Source organism: Athene noctua, chromosome 1, assembly GCF_965140245.1.
Source record: "Athene noctua chromosome 1, bAthNoc1.hap1.1, whole genome shotgun sequence".
NCBI lineage: Eukaryota > Metazoa > Chordata > Aves > Strigiformes > Strigidae > Athene > Athene noctua.
The window spans coordinates 171610899-171627173 of record NC_134037.1 but is presented as its reverse complement, the minus strand read 5'-3'; the positions used below and the strand labels follow the sequence as shown (position 1 = coordinate 171627173).

Below are 16275 nucleotides of genomic sequence, written 5' to 3'. Positions count from 1 at the left end.
TATTTCTCTATATATCCATAAAATACAAAATGAGTTCTAGGAAACAGAATCCTGACCACAATGATGAAGTAAGCAAATTTTGATTAGATTTCAGCAAAACCTATTTTTTGTTGTAGTACGGTTGTGTGAACAATTTGTTTTCAATAAAATAAGAAATGTAGTAAAATTCCATTAATTTTCAAGTAGAAGAGCTTTATGCTCATGCACTTCCACACTAAATAAAACCAACCCTTCTTTCATTTCATGGATATTGCCTGCCATATTTACAGATGCTGAACTTTGACATGTTTTTCATACTAATTTCTCAATATACTGGTGGACAAATAAGATGTAGATAACGATAAATCCAGAGAGTTTAGTGAAAACAATCCTCTAATTCCTTCTACACTTCAACAGTAATTAGTATATATATATATATCACACTACGAAAGAAGCATTCTTCCTAAATTATACAAGTTTAATTTAATATCTTACCAGGAACACTAATCATGTTTTTATAATTCATTCTAATTGTCAAAAACACAAAAGCCTTCATAAACTCCCCAAAAGCCCAGGAATTACTGTTATTTTACTTAACCACACTGCAACTTTTCTATGAGGATCGTTTTTATTAGGAATTTTTAAACATGCTTGAAAACTGAGTCTGAAATAACATGGACATAAGGGACCATGAGGCACTGCCAGCTGAAAATGACTGGACAGTAATTTACGTATGTACATTTTCCATGTTTCATACATTCTACACACATTTTTTTAAAAAATTAAAAGTCAGATCTTGATAGGTTTGTGTCCTGCACATTATTTAGTACTGCATATATCCACAATAGTGACATACAAAGCATTTATGCTAGATGGGGTATTTTAGTTGTCTCTGTAAAATATCTGTTATGTCAAAAACATGGTTTACTGCATTTACAGTGTGACTACTATATGAAGCCTAAGTAAAAAGTATGATTTTTTAAAATATGCATTTTACACTTCAAAAGAATGTCATACTAATTGCCATACTGTACAGCAAGTAGTACTGATTTGCATGCAATATTATATCAAGAAGAATCAATTCTTTGATATTCTTTGATATCTATTATATCAAAGAATAATAACAATGTTTATGTGTATTCAGGAAGAAGGACTCTGAATGCAGCCAATGTGTTCATATTAAGAAAAAGTATCTTCCTTAAAAAAGTAGATACCATTCAGTACAAAAAAAACCCAAATCTCAAAATGGTAAAAGTAATGCTCTTAAAAGTTGTTTTCAAGGATAATTTCCAGTTTCCAGTGTAAATGTAAACATTAATTATGACAAATGAACATTAAATTCAAATAAATGAGCTTTGACGTGAAAATTTTAAACCCAGAAGATACAGGAATCCCTGTGATACTTGCTGACATTTTTGTCTGTTCATCTCTTCACCTAACTATAAAAAAAGTGAGGATCATTTGAAAGATCCTTGGGATTAGATCTACAACACAGCACTTACAAATCACGCTTTTAATAAACTCCACTGTGACACAGAAAACATTATCAGGGGTAATAAAGAAAAAAATGTTACATGATCTCCCCATAAATTTATTGGTAGGAAATGAGGCAAACCAGTTGAAACAGAAGCATGAGAGTGAAATTTTTCTAGACGTTGTGGAAAAATATAGGTCAGAAGTTCAATGGAACAAAATAAATATATCTTAGTGTAAAACAGAGAAGGTAAAAGCAGGAGCCTTTCAGTATAGATAAACAAGCATGTGCTCAGGACTCAAAGTATCTCAAAAAAATCTCACTGAAAAAAACCCACTGTATTTGTCAAGAGTGAAAATATATGTAAGGTTATTATAGACAGTCAAAAAAATATTCAGTAAACAGTGATATGAAGTCTGACATACTTCAGTGTAAAGAAGAAGGATGTACCAGTTCATTGTTACTTCAAATTTTGGATGTGAACTGAAGTGTGATATTTAATGGACAGGTAATGATACCACAAAGTATGTTCTAAAGTATTTCCTCAGCTCACAGAAAAGTGAAGTGACCACTGGCCATCTTGTTGCATAATCTCTAATACATATACACAAACTATCTAAATATAGAATTTAACACATTTGTTGATGCATGTATCCTATGTAAAGCATTGTATGGTCTGAACTCACAATCAGTGGCATATTAGTAAATGTCAATATTGCAATAACACATTTTAATTTTTTTTTTATGCACAAAAGGTAAAAGCTGGAGAGAATAGCACTATTGCAATCCTTTCTGCTAATATTATAACAACATTCAAATTATTTTTGTATATTTATACTTCTATGATTTCATTAAGGCATATTAAATGAACAATCACCAGAATTCATAGTGTAAATTGACATTTCATAATATTGTTTGCATTTTTTTCTCTTCTTATATACAAAAAGCATGGCTCACAAATTAAAATACATAGAACCTCGAGTTTTTGCAATACCAGCAGCAAATGAGATTCAGGACAAGAGTTAATAAGGGGGAAAGTAAAAGTTTATTAATTTAGCCTACTTGTTTCCATTTTAAAACTCACTGGCATTTGCTAATATCTTTGCTAAACTAACTTTCCAGTTCAAAATTGTCCAAGCCAGCTGTCTTGCCCGTGTTGCTTTTCTGGAAAAATCAAGCTATTCTAAAGGCCAAAGACTTTGGTAGAATACCCCTCAAAAAGTCCACAAGGGCTTCTGAATTCAGGTTAACTCTGATAATGCTAATGTCACACAGCAACTGATTATGCTTCAGTCTTTGTAAGGGTTGAGACTTTTCTGTTCTTCCTGATGTCAATGATAGTTTCATTCAGTACTCGTAATCAACACAAACCAGTAACATACCCATTCTCAACCTTTTTTCATTTCCAAAATGTATATTTGAGTTTGAAAGGAGCAGTGACTTGTGAATATCTGAAATTTCTGTGGTACTGTTTAATGAGTTATATTACAAAAAGACAAACAGAGAAAAACCGTAACAAAAGAACAAGGTTACTTGGTAAGCTTCTTTCCACTTAATCAAAAATATCCCCTTTATAGAGAAAGTTCTACTGCAAAATTAGTTCCAAATGCCATAAACAGAAATAAATAATGCCTTGAAAGTGCATCCAAATATCTCAATTACGCTTCTTGCACACTTCTCACTCTCACTCTCTGATGACAATGTATAAAATGCCATCTGTCTTTTGCCACAGTGGGAAACAGTAGTTCCCTAATATTTATAATTTTGTAAGTATGTCAAGAATAATTAGGACTCTGCTGTGCCTACAGACAAATCAAAGGAAATATTTTAAGAGATGCAGTAGATACCATAACAAATAAATCACTGCACTGGACAAGAAATATCTATTGCCTACTCAGTAAAAATGTCAGAGTGGTCCTTTGATGATTAGTTAGACAAACCCACCTCATAACTGAATGTATGAGAATGCAGGAATGTCCAGTGTCCGGGATAAATTCAAAGCCAGAATTCTATATGGGCCATTGATTTTGCAGCTGCTACAGAAATAAAGAGTGCTTAGCAAATTCCAGCAGCAGGCTACTGAGTGGACAAGGAGATGTAAGATATGAGAGAAATTATTCCATAAAAAAAAAAAAAAAAAAAAAAAAAGAGGTGAATTTACAGATTTTTACTAACACAAAACATGACTTACACAACTAGAGTTACCTAACCACAGATAATCTTCAGGAACAACTCAGTTACAGCTTCAAAGGCAAACAGTGGCAGTAGTATGTGATGCAAACTTCTCTAGTTATTATAGCGCTACTTGTAATACAATTATAATAACAATACTTGTGGGGGACCCTGATGGTAAAATGAAAAAAAAAAAATAGATTATATGGAGAAATATTTTTTATTTTCTCCTGTTGGAAGTGAATATGCTTTCATATTAAAAATGTAATTTTGATTCAATCTAATGTTTTAATTGATATTTCTCAACTGCTTCGTTTTCAGAAACTTGCAACAAAGACATAAATATATAAAATCTTGGATGTGTGAATCTATTTATAAAATAGCTTAACTGTTGGATTACCCTGCCGGGCTATGAGAATGTATATGCAATTCTTTCCTCTGCTTGAGGGACTGAACATACACCTTGAAGGAAATTTTTCTCACCCTTCAGCAATAGGATATTCTAAGCAATTGCTCTTAGACAATCGTCTTGATGTTACTGTAAATTGAATGTGTCATAATATTTTGATTAATGTAAGAGATTCAAATAATTATTCAGATAGGAAAAAAAAAAAAAAAAAAAAAGGACACTGTAAAAGACCTTAAAAATTCATATATTTGGTTTGAACTTCTTATGAACTATCGCAAGTATTGGGCTATAAAGTTTGATTTTTTTTTCTTGTTTTCTGGCTCAGTGAGTAATTTCACAGGTCATAGCAATTACAACAGCATGAGTAAAGGAAACTTGTAGGGATCTTCCCTCTGTCCTCTCCTCACCCCATTGTCTTCTGCCCCAGACATGCTTACACAACTATGAGAAAGTGGTAAAAAAATCAGTGTTCTTTTTCACAACCATTATGTGCTCTCTGTATGTTTGTAATTCATTACTTTCTGAGGGTCAAAATAAGAATTGTTTGTAAGCATGACAAAGTAGGAAAGGCAAAATGACAACCTAGATAAAGAGCATCTCACTCAAACCTAACAGCAAGGGCATTGGCTGTAAAGAAACTACTGCTCTGTTGCTAGCTCATTTACCATTTTGTTTCAAAAATGTTATTTTTTATATCACTCTGAATGTGTTCTGAACAGACAACTAGTAAGGGTTTACACTTGGACCTATCACGTTAGTCCTACTTCTGAAGGGTGGATTAGAAGACAAAAAAATTGAACTGTGGTTCTGCTGCACTGTTTCAATTCAGCAAGGTGCAAGTCACACCTGTCTCACACAGCTGAACTTGAGAGGGACAGGCAGAAGTCCAGAGTACATCTGGCCATGTAACCATGACAACTACACACATTATTTTTGCTGAGGATTTTTTTTTTTAAGAATATTTTTTTATTAAATGGGCTACCAATTGATGAAATTATATATATACATATATATACATATATATCTGAGATCTGCCAGACACGACAGAATGAATGTGTTTATCAGTAATGTAGTTTATACAGACTACCAGAACAAGCAAAATGCATATGACAGACATTTTTAATTAGGTAAGAAATTAATCTGTTTATATGCAAATGTAATCTCACATGCTATGACATCCAAAAATATACAGATGTACAAGTTTACAAATGGACTGACTTATTTGTGGTTAGGACAGATGCAACATAATTAGCCTTCTCAGCACAGCAATATTAAAACACCTGCTGAATGAAGGAAGATGTAACCTAAAGTTCACCAGCAGTCCTACACTGTGAGTAATTACAGATTGGTTTTGTTATTAATTTTAAATGGGCTACCATACTTTGTTTGTACAGATTTTTAATTGCACACATACCATGCCCTACAAAATTCCACATGGGCCATAGGTCCTTGAAGCCTTGCTACATCTGAATTGTTTCAAAACAACATGTTCGTTTATTAGGGGAATCAAGCTGTTCTGAGTCTCAAAAGGGCACAGGAGAATGCATAACAGTAGACTGCAGTAGCACAAAAGGGCACCTACTGAGAAAGCTAACAATAATTGAACATTAATTTTGACAAAGGAAAAAACATAAACTAGTCTAAACCTTAATGTTCTAAATATGCTAAACCATACCCAAAAGCTTGTATGCACTAGCATAATCTAGCTTCAAATGCTAAAATGCTATAAAAAAAAAAAAAAAAAAAAAAAAAAGATAAGCCCAGGTTGGTATTTTATATTTTCAAATATGCATGCAATTTACACAGGGATTATTTTCTTGGGATATTTTTTGGTAACTTTTTTTTCCTTATGAGGGAGTTTCAATTAAAATAAACTAATATGAAGGAGGAGCACAATATGCTTGAACATAGTATGCAGATTAGGCCAAAAAATAGCTTAACTACACAATCAACATTTATGAGATAGATAAAGCAAAATTATTGTTACGAATATTCCTGTTAGAAGGATAGTAATCCCATAAATAAATACGCATGTGAGATATATATCACATTACTGCATTAATACTGAATAAATCCTAATATTTACCATCGTGTACTCAATTTTTATTATCTTTTAAAAAAATTATCATTAATAAATGCAAAGTTTATTTTAAACTGTCGCCATCCTGAGTAGTTTCCCTCTTAATCACCTTTACCAGTTGCTAGAACAAAGAAATCATTTCATTATCTTCCTCATGTGAATACCCCAGTGTGCTACTACAGACGTTCAGTTCGTGGGATTGATTTGAAGCCTGAAAGTCTGGGAGGACCACATCTGCAAGTAACATTACCTTTTAAAGGCATCAGTTCCTCAATGAACCCGCTCAGAAGCAATTGTTTGTAAAGACAACAGGAAAGACACTTAACTGTCAGAGACATATCATGAGAACTACAATGACAACTTAGACTAGAAAATGTCACCTGTCATTTATCCTTCCTGGTTGAAGGATAAATTAGCTCTAAAAGGCAACTAAAACAGGCGTTACCAAAATGAATGCCAGGCTTAACCACTTTGACTACATTTTTTTATCACGGCTTATTCACAAGTAGTGCATCTTTTTGATGTTATGCCTTTCAAGTACAAAGAAATTTTAAAACTTCACAATGGCATAAAAATGTAAATGCATTCCATAAGATGAACACAATGGGAAGTATAATCTTTTGATAAAGGCAATGCTTAGGGCAGACGGAATAAGATAACAGCACATGCAAAATTCCCCTGTGTTGTACAAGCAAACATTCTGCATCTGTAGCACTCAGCTCTGAGAGACATCACCACCGGCAGGATCATTAAATGCTGTTGCTTAAGTGCTAGCTCTGTGCTGAGGCTTGCTGCTGAAGTGAGGGGTTCTGGAAGAGGAGAGGAGGATTTGAAGTTGCAGTGCAAGTCTTAGCCTTTGCAGCAACTGCACCAACTTCACACTCTCGACACTTCTTTACAGGGGAGCTGCCAGATCAGATTCCTGAGGATAGCTGAGCTGGTCTAGCAGAAGGTGAGCCAAGCATCCTCCCTGATGCTGGCATGCTACACAGCAAAGAGAGCAACACAGGAACAATTGTCCAAGGGCAGTTCAGTTTAAGAAGTTACCATGGACTCCATAGGAGACTAGAAAAATTTCCTCTACTTTGAGAGGAAATTTTAACAAGTATAGGAGGTTTCACAGCCTTTAGTCATACTGTGAAACAAATATCTATTAATGACTAATACTTATTTGTTATTTTAGCACTTCAGTATATAGGAATAGCTAACAATAAATCTTACATGAAAGAGCAGCTGCATCCTCCTTTCAGTCTTAGCAACCACTTAGCCTTTTCTTACTTTTGGATCCCATGAGAAAAAAAGCCCTAGGACCTCTTCTCTCTAAAGACCAAAACATGATTTGGAAAGAAGTGAAAACCTATGTCAGTTTAGAAAGGAGCAAGGCCCTGTCACTACATCTGCGCTGCAGATATTTTTCTGTTTGGGCTTTGGTTTGTTTTCTTTTTTGTCCCTTGGTATAAGCAGCATAAAAAGCATTTTTCGTAAGGATTGCTGTATCAATGGTTTTGACTGGAAGTACTAAATGTGTTTTTTCTTAACTACATCTGAAGGAGAAAAAAATCATGAACAAATTTCAGAATCATTAGCTTTTGGAAAAGCATGATGAAAGATTTTGGTAGATATTATGAAAAGAATGTATGAAAACCATTCCAGAAATTATCTTTTTCTACAGTCATACCTACAATATAATTTAGAGAATTAAAAAAAAAAAAAAAAAGGTACATACACATATACATATTTATATAATGCATATTGTGTGTACCTGAAGATATAAAATGTTAATGTGTATATAACAAGGTAGTAGTTTCTAGTATGTTTCAAAAGAGTGATTTTCACTGAGTGGCAGCATGACACAAATGTTTGGTGTACGTGTGTTTATCATTAGAGATTTTTTCCTAACCTTATTCAGCTATGAACAACCTCACACTTTTTTAGGCCTCTATCAATTCAAGTCTGTATATTAATTTTCTCTACCTCAGAAGTTCACTATTTTCTGCTACCCCAGAATTGGTAACAGTAGCCCTGGGGATTCTCAGCTCTGACATGTATATTTTCTGTGTGTGATGTCTCTGTTCAAATGCAAGTGGTTTGCATTCTACTAGTGGTGTGCACCTTGCAATTAAAAAATCCTAAATTTTTAAAATATCCATCAGTTATCCTGCTCTGAAAATTCATAGAATAATTAATTTTTATTAAAAATTACAGTAGCAAGATAGGTGCAAAAGAAAACTATGTAGGATAAAGCTAAGACTCTGTTAGTTCCTCGATGAAGTAAGTTTAGAAAAAGACTACTACTATCGTATAATTTAAGCCACACCTTGTTAAAGTCTATCTTTATTTAGCCATTTTCAGTATATACTTTCCCCCGTTGTAAAAGTTATAAATGTCTACTACAAATGAATGGTTGCGATGGAAGATAATGTTTTGTGAACTGTCTAGAAGCAGCTGGTTGATTCACATGTGAGATGGAAGCTTGCTGTTCCTAGGATATGGGCATTGTAATGGAATATCTGTACTGAAGAAAGAAAGATCCTATAATTAAGTGATACTGTATGAAGGAAGAGTTGTTCCATGTCCTTCTCTAAGTCCACTTTAGAAAGCAGTCCTAACGATGCCCTAAACATTGCTAGTCATCATGAAACTTGAGTTACTGGAAACACATAGGTTACAATAAGACAAAGATACAACTCTACAGTAGCACAAAAATAGCGAAAGATGGTAACTGAAAGATAAGACATAGTAACTCTGTGTAGCCACACATGAATAAGCTGTGCACATTGTTCCAGCTACCAATGGGACCTTGTGTGCTGAAGTGATTATATCCATGTAAATTAGTATGCAAAGAAATAGGGAGCTGAATTAGAGCTGACCACCTGACCCCTCTCAGCAAGTTATTAGACTAATCACCCATCATCCTATTTGAAAAACACATTCCAAATGTGTAAGTAGATCAGCCAGTCTCACATTGTTAATGGGGAACCAAAATGAGCAAAAGCCTTATCAGTCATAATAATAGCGAACAGTGAACTCACATTGGATTTGCTACCTAAGAACAAAGCCCTCAATTCCTATCAGTGGTAGGGACAGTATTGAGAAATCCACTCACTTAACCTTCTATTTTCTTACTTAACTTTCTGTTTTCAGCTACTTTCAAATACAGCCTCCTCTAGTTTTGGACGGATGATTCCTAACTTTGCAAAGCCTAAATATCTCATAAGCAGAAGTGTAGTTTGGACAATAGAAGCATAATTGAATTCACAAATATTTGCAGGCTTTTAGCAGAGATTTGAAGATTATCTCAAATATTTTCCTGTACTTGGCATCACTCTTGATATTTCTCTCATGATTAATTCCTCCTAACATCTTGAAATCTGCTAATTCTCGTCTCTACTGCACTGTCTGCATGCAACACCTTAATCTAATCTTTCTTAAAGTCCTTATTCTGTAAACTTACAATGATGCATCGTGTGAGTTTTAGTCTCTACCAACTTCCTTGTTGCTATACATGAAAATTCAAATAAAAATGCTAGCTGTAGGAGGAGAACAAAAGGAAATATTGAACCTTGAAAAGCAGTGAAAGCTAAATACTGATTATTTCCTTTCTTTCTAACTTCCTTCTTAGGGGCTTTCTCCTATTTCTAGCTCTCTTCATGCCAGAATTTTAAAAAACCCTACTGTTCAACATTATTAGCCATATAACATAATGCTTGATCATTTAAATACATTCCAGATTAGGTATTAAAAGCATAAAAACCACAGCTCTATAGGTAAATCTTTACTTGAAAATGTAAAGAAGAAAATCGAGAAGTTTGTTTCTACAAAAAAACCTCTGCCTTGTCTATTTGGTGTTCACATTTGTAATCACAAATGTATTCCTCTGGAACACTTAAAATCTCAAAAATAATGCAGAAACTAGTTAGAGTAAACTAGGAGGTCATAAACTGAAAGTATTCTGGAATTTTCTCCACTCAATTTTACTGTAATTAACCAGAAGGAGCATCTATGACTGACATTTAAATGGAAGTGTTTTCCACAACAGAGCGAAACAATGTGAATTTCAGAAACAGCCTGCTTAGACATCAGCACTAGTATTATCGGATACTTTTAAAAGAAAGCATTTAACAAATGCTGCCCCTCTCCAAATACAAGTGACATTCAGTGACACTGTTGCAAAAAAGAGAAAAAGAAAAAACGAGCTCAGCTTAAAATGTCATTAAAATGTTTCAAAAATCATGAAAGGAGAAGTGCCATATATGCCTGGAATAAACACGTGACTTAACACTGTTTGCAGGCATGTGGTCTGGCATACTAAACATACATCTAATTTAAAAAGAAATTGATATAAGTTTATACAAACTGAAAATGAACTTATCCATAATAACAAACATACCCATGTTTGCTGCATCAACAGTTTGTGGTAACTCTGTTGACAATTTCTGAAGGGCCTGTTCACCATCTGTCTTCTCTGGTGAGCTGTTAAGTCGAGACTGCTGTTGGTCTTCATCTTCAGCAACAAATGAAATTACACCTAAAACAAATAGACACCGGGTGTTATATTAGCCAGAGCATTAGCTTTATAAAACAGACTGCCAGATATGTATGAGTATTTCCTCAATTTAAAACCAATAAAAAATGAAGTAAAACTTCCACTCCAGGTGTCAGACATCCAATTATAATTTATGGTAATAAAACACACCTCTTCGGTGAGTCCAAATAAATTAACCATTTTTTCTCCCCAAAGTGTTTTTCTACTTACCTGAACAGACCAGTAATAAATACCTGAAAAAATCAGTAATAAGAAATACAAGAAAACCTACTTTTTAAAAATTACAAAATATGGCTGACAATAGTAGTATCTTTCTTTCCAGTGAAATTTTCTATGCACAGTCCTGATTGTTTCTATTATTTTTCTAAATCACAGTGTCTCACTCTAGTGCCATATGATAATAAATATAATAGATAAAATATCCCTGTGATACATTTTTGCATTGTATGTTAATTTGTAATCAAGTATTTAGGGAAGATAAAATACATAGCGATTGTAAAACTAGGATTTTTAAATTGGCAGATTTCTAATTGATAATATAAACTAGAATTTTAAAAATCTAGTATGTACATGGTTCCTTTAAATAACATTAACAATATTATGAAATATTTTATATACTGGCTTTAAACAAGAAGGTTTTGTTTCTTGCATTATGTGCCTCTGATTAAGAATTTTAAATCTACACATTTTTTTTTAAATACTACATACCCTTACTATTTTAACTAAACGACTGTCCCTCGGTATTTCAGTACATTTGGGTGAGTTTCAAAGCTGAAATAAATATATTTTGTGGGTTTAATTCTTGCCTCATATGTACAATGAAAAGCTAATTTGAGGAGGTGACACTTTATGACATTATACAGTAAGAAATTTTCCCATTTGAGATCATTAGAATTTATGCGAAATGCTGTCCCAAAGGGAACTTAATGTAACTGTGTCTTATTAAGTGCTTGGGAAAATTATTCATAGTGGAGTTTTTTTTTAATTTGAAATTGAGAATTAATATAATTTTATGAGAGTTCCAGAACAATTTGATTTGAAAATACCTACATTTAATGGTATTTTTTGTTTCTTTAGCTTTGAGTGGGATAGATGTGTGGTAACAGATCACACAGCAGAGAGGACGTGCTGTGCTCCACGACTATCTGAATTTAGCATCTTGCTAGCAGAAATACTAAAGCTAAATAGCAAGGCTCGCATGGGACCTGGAAAAGGGAGCAGCAGTGAGAGGGAGAGACAGCGCCATATCGATCACAACTGGCTCAGGAAGCTGCCATGACTTTAGCAGCCAGGAGCTGATCAAGCTTCCTGTGCACATCTCTACCCACCCATCTCATTTACAGTCCTCGAGGCTTATCTTTCTTCCCTTAATCACAGACTTCTGCAGAAGGCTGCATTCATGCTTCTAAACGTTCTAGTTTCATTTCATTTCAGGAGGGATTAATCCTAATAAAATGGCCTCATGGTTAGTTTTGATAATAATATTACGCTAGAAGGATGTTACTCTTAAAAGATTTTTTTTTTTTTTAAAAAAAAGGGCAAATAAAGCACAGCGAAAGTCAAATGCTACCAGGAAGTCTTGGAAAAGCAAAATTTGTTCATTATATGCTCGATGGTAGCTACAGCAGGTGGCAATTTCAACATGACAAACACTGACAAATTATTTCTACTAAGAAGAATTACATTAAATCATTACAGGGAAGCAAGTTTCATCATCTTCACATTGCCACTGTCTCTTTTTTTCTGAGACATAGCAACTGGACAGCATAGGTTTAAAACACCAAAGCTGAAAACAAAACCAAAAAAAAGAAATTATGTGTGTACCTTAATCCAGAGAAAGGAACTATAAAATTTTAAATTGAAAAATATTAGAATACCAGATATTCTTCTCTCTGTTAAGTAAATTCTATAAAAATACAAGTAAAATAATAAAATTAAGATAAAACCAAAACAGGTAACATGTTAAATGAAAATTTTTATGAATTCCTAAAATTAATCACAGTACAGAACCCAGAATTTCTGTCTAAATAAGCAGGATAGTGTAATTTCAGGAAACTAGTGGATATTTTTTTAAAAGTCTTCAAAGAAATGGTGGATGTGTACATGAAGTACAATAAAAAAATAAAGCCATTATGGAAGGCTCAGGGGAATGAAGTCTGAAGAAAATGCTGAAGCTATATAAATGTTGATGTAAGAGGACACACAATGGTAGTAATAGCTAATGGATCTTAGGACAAATACTAATTAATCTAATTTTATGTCTCAGTATATAATCCTAGTATAATTTTGGTCTATTGCAGCACAATATTAGAGAGAAGTAAAGTGCAAGAGAAAGACTTCATTAATTTTAAATACCATCCTAACCATCAATATACTTGAAAGACATCAACAATTACATGAATACAAGTAAAACAAAATGCAAAATTATAGCTTTAAAGTTGATTAAAATACTTGACTAAATGTTGAAACCACTTCATTCATAATTTCTAAAGCCTCCTTAAAGTAGAGAATATTGTTACACTTAATTTTAAAATTTAAGTAACTTTTCCTTATAGTTCTTGCTTCCAGTGACAACTGAGGGTTTTCTTTACCAATTGTCTGTATTTCAGAATATTGAATTGTGCATATGTGCATGTGAGAGAAAGGGAGAGAACACAAGTGTTCACAGTTTTAAAAAAAAAAAAATTTCATCAGTAAGTAGGGGGATGGTAAAACAAACATTAACTTTTTTGGCTCTGCACAAAACATACTCTCAAAAGCATCAAAATAATTGGCTGAAGAACTCTGAATAATTAATTTTTACTTGCAGTAATCTTGGAATACTTGAAAAGTTCCAGAACTGTAAATTGCTAATGCTCAAGAATACATCAAGAGCTAGTGGAAGAACTATGGTAACTAAAAGCTACTTGAATTGCTAAACCACTGTGCTGATAATCCGGCAATCACACACGATCAAAAAAATCAGTGAAGAATTGCACTATAATTGCTGGCACTCAATTTTCTTTCTTTATGGAAAACAGATCTCAAACATAGAGAATTAATAATGTTAAAATCTTGATTGATAAAGGTGACTTGATTGATATAATGTATTCAGATCTCTGCAAGGCATTCAATTAAATGTCAAAGTATTTCAATAAAAAATAATCAGTTTTACTACAGATGGCATACATTTTTAAATATAGTTTATCTGCTTAATCTTAAAATATTCATAAATTGTCTTTATAATTTTAATGGGCACCAAAGTACCTAATACTGGCTCAAAGCTATTTAAATTTTTTATTTGGGGGGGGGGGGGGGGGGGGAATCATTGCTGTCAAGAACTCCAAATAACAAAAGAAAAAAAAAAAAGAGTATTCATTTCAAGTCAAATATAAAATTCAGAATCCTTATCAGTGAGGACACTTAGCACATTGTGTGCTTTGTATGAACCAAGTCTTTATATTATGGCAGCTTGTAAGAAGAATGTTCTCCTGGTTCTGGATCAAATGGTGTGATCCAATGACCACTACTGGAGATTAAGATAGCTGATGATATATAAATATATGAACTTTTTCAAATTATGGGCTACAAAAAAATTCCAATCAAAAGGTATTTTGCAGGATGGGAAAAAGAGTTTTATATGATGAAAAGTAATAAAGAGTCCTTAGCACTCTATGAAGTAATAAAAAATACATTGGAAAGATGCATAAACAGTGCCTCAAAATAACAGATTTAAAATAACATGTAAGTATGTTTACATTTTTCATAAGATTCTGCTGAGTTTGACTCCTATGTTCTAAAAGGGCTTTGATACAGGAAGTTTTAGTCTTTTGGCTGCGAACGTACTGCCATCCTACAGAATCCCCTGTCACTTACTCTGTGCTCAGCAAAGGCAGCAGTAACTTATGTTACTTTATTGATGCTGCAAAGCAACTGATAAACGATCATTTGTTCATGCATAACAGTCCCCAATGTTCGGGTTTTCTTCTTGTATCTAGTTGCTCAGTTCTGACTTCTGTGTCAATACGTTATATAACAATCTAACTTGCCAAAATATCATGGCTGACAACTTTGAAAGCATGCATTCAAAAACAAACAAGACCATGTACATCAAAGAGACACAACTCCCACTGATTCAACTGGCCACAGAATTACACGATCATTAAGTATTTTAGAAAATACTATTCCTCTTCGCAGCTGCCCTTTGGCATATACATAAAATACTAAACTTGCCAAAGCAACAATGCAAGTATTCCTAGAATTATACTGAAAATGAATAATTAAAAATTACATAAATCATAGAGGTTTTCTTTCTGCTGATACATTGCTTTAAAAGGCTTCTTGGTCAAAATACCATTGCAATTTTTTCTAGCTTTACTACCCAGTGTTTAAACATTTTATACAACTTCAGTCCACATATTAATACTGAAGCCCTGTTTTATATTGCTTCAGAGAAGAAGTATTCCTTTAAAAGGAGGCGGGCTGTTTTATTTCCCAATAAAACTGTAACTGCAACACCACATGTTAGACTGACTCATTGGCTATACACTACAATACCCCATCCCTGAATACAATTAAGAAAGAAAAAATATTCAACTTTTTTTTTTTTTCCTGTATAATTTGAACAGACTATTTGAAAGATATGTATTGTACATGATTATTTTCTGGTGCAGAGAGAGGATAAAAGCCCACAGTATCCCAATATTTTAACTGGAAACATGAACAGAAGTGGCCACAGAATTCATCACACAAATCTGAAAAGATATAGAAATGCTTGGCTTGTCGTTTAAATATACCAACATGATCTTAATAAGCATAAGTCTGGGGAGCAGGACAAGGGTATTTTTATGTTTTCCTGTTTTTTTCTGGCCAATGAAAACAATGTATAGTTGCCTCAGAAAAGATCTGCAGAAGAAATATTAAAAATATGAGTGCAATTTAAGTAAGCTATAGCTTTGGCCAATTTTTCTTCTGGCAATTTTTCTACTGACAAAAAAATATATTTACTGTAGGTTACAACAAAACTTTATCTTCTGTTTTGCATACAAAGACTTCTGTGATAATACATGTAAATTCTAAAGATTTTCTGTAAATCCTAGTGCTTGTTGGTATACTGGGACTAAATGAATTGCTCCCTGCATCAGTGGAAAGGAAACAAAATAAGCTTTAAGACTCATACATAGGAGAAATAAGCAGTGGCAAATCCTGCTGTCAACTATCATTCATATATGGTTTTGGAGCATTTAATAGAGGTGAATTGTTTTATTTAGAATTCTCACTGTCTGTTCTTAATGTGACAATGAAACCATGATACGAAAGGGCACAGGAGTATAGAACTCCAACTGCACTAGAATAGGAGGGAAGGGTATACTGGGGATCATCTCACCAGGTGGTGGCATGTATGAACAGAGCAGCCCTCCTTCAGTGAAATTCAGCAGTCCATCACCAAAAGTACGCCAGAGACATTCACATTAATCAGGCAACCAGAAGATCCTTCTAACTTTGTCTTTATTACAGATGAATTAGAGTCAGTTTCTTAGGGTGTCGCAGTTGAAAGGGAAGTGCTTAAAGCAAAGGTATGAACAGGTGCTGGAAATACAGCAATGGCTACAAGAAGCTGAAGAAATGGTCATCCT

The 16275-nt window shown here is 33.5% G+C and overlaps 1 protein-coding gene across 1 annotated transcript in view; it reads right to left on the bottom strand.

Moving 5' to 3' along the window:
• The window catches only part of CFAP47 (cilia and flagella associated protein 47), a 341722-nt gene that overhangs the window by 132122 nt on the left and 193325 nt on the right, over positions 1–16275 (bottom strand). Inside the window, exon 50 of the mRNA XM_074929626.1 lies at positions 10505–10642. Coding sequence (XP_074785727.1) covers positions 10505–10642 — 138 coding nt within the window. The remainder of the gene's footprint in view (positions 1–10504; positions 10643–16275) is intronic.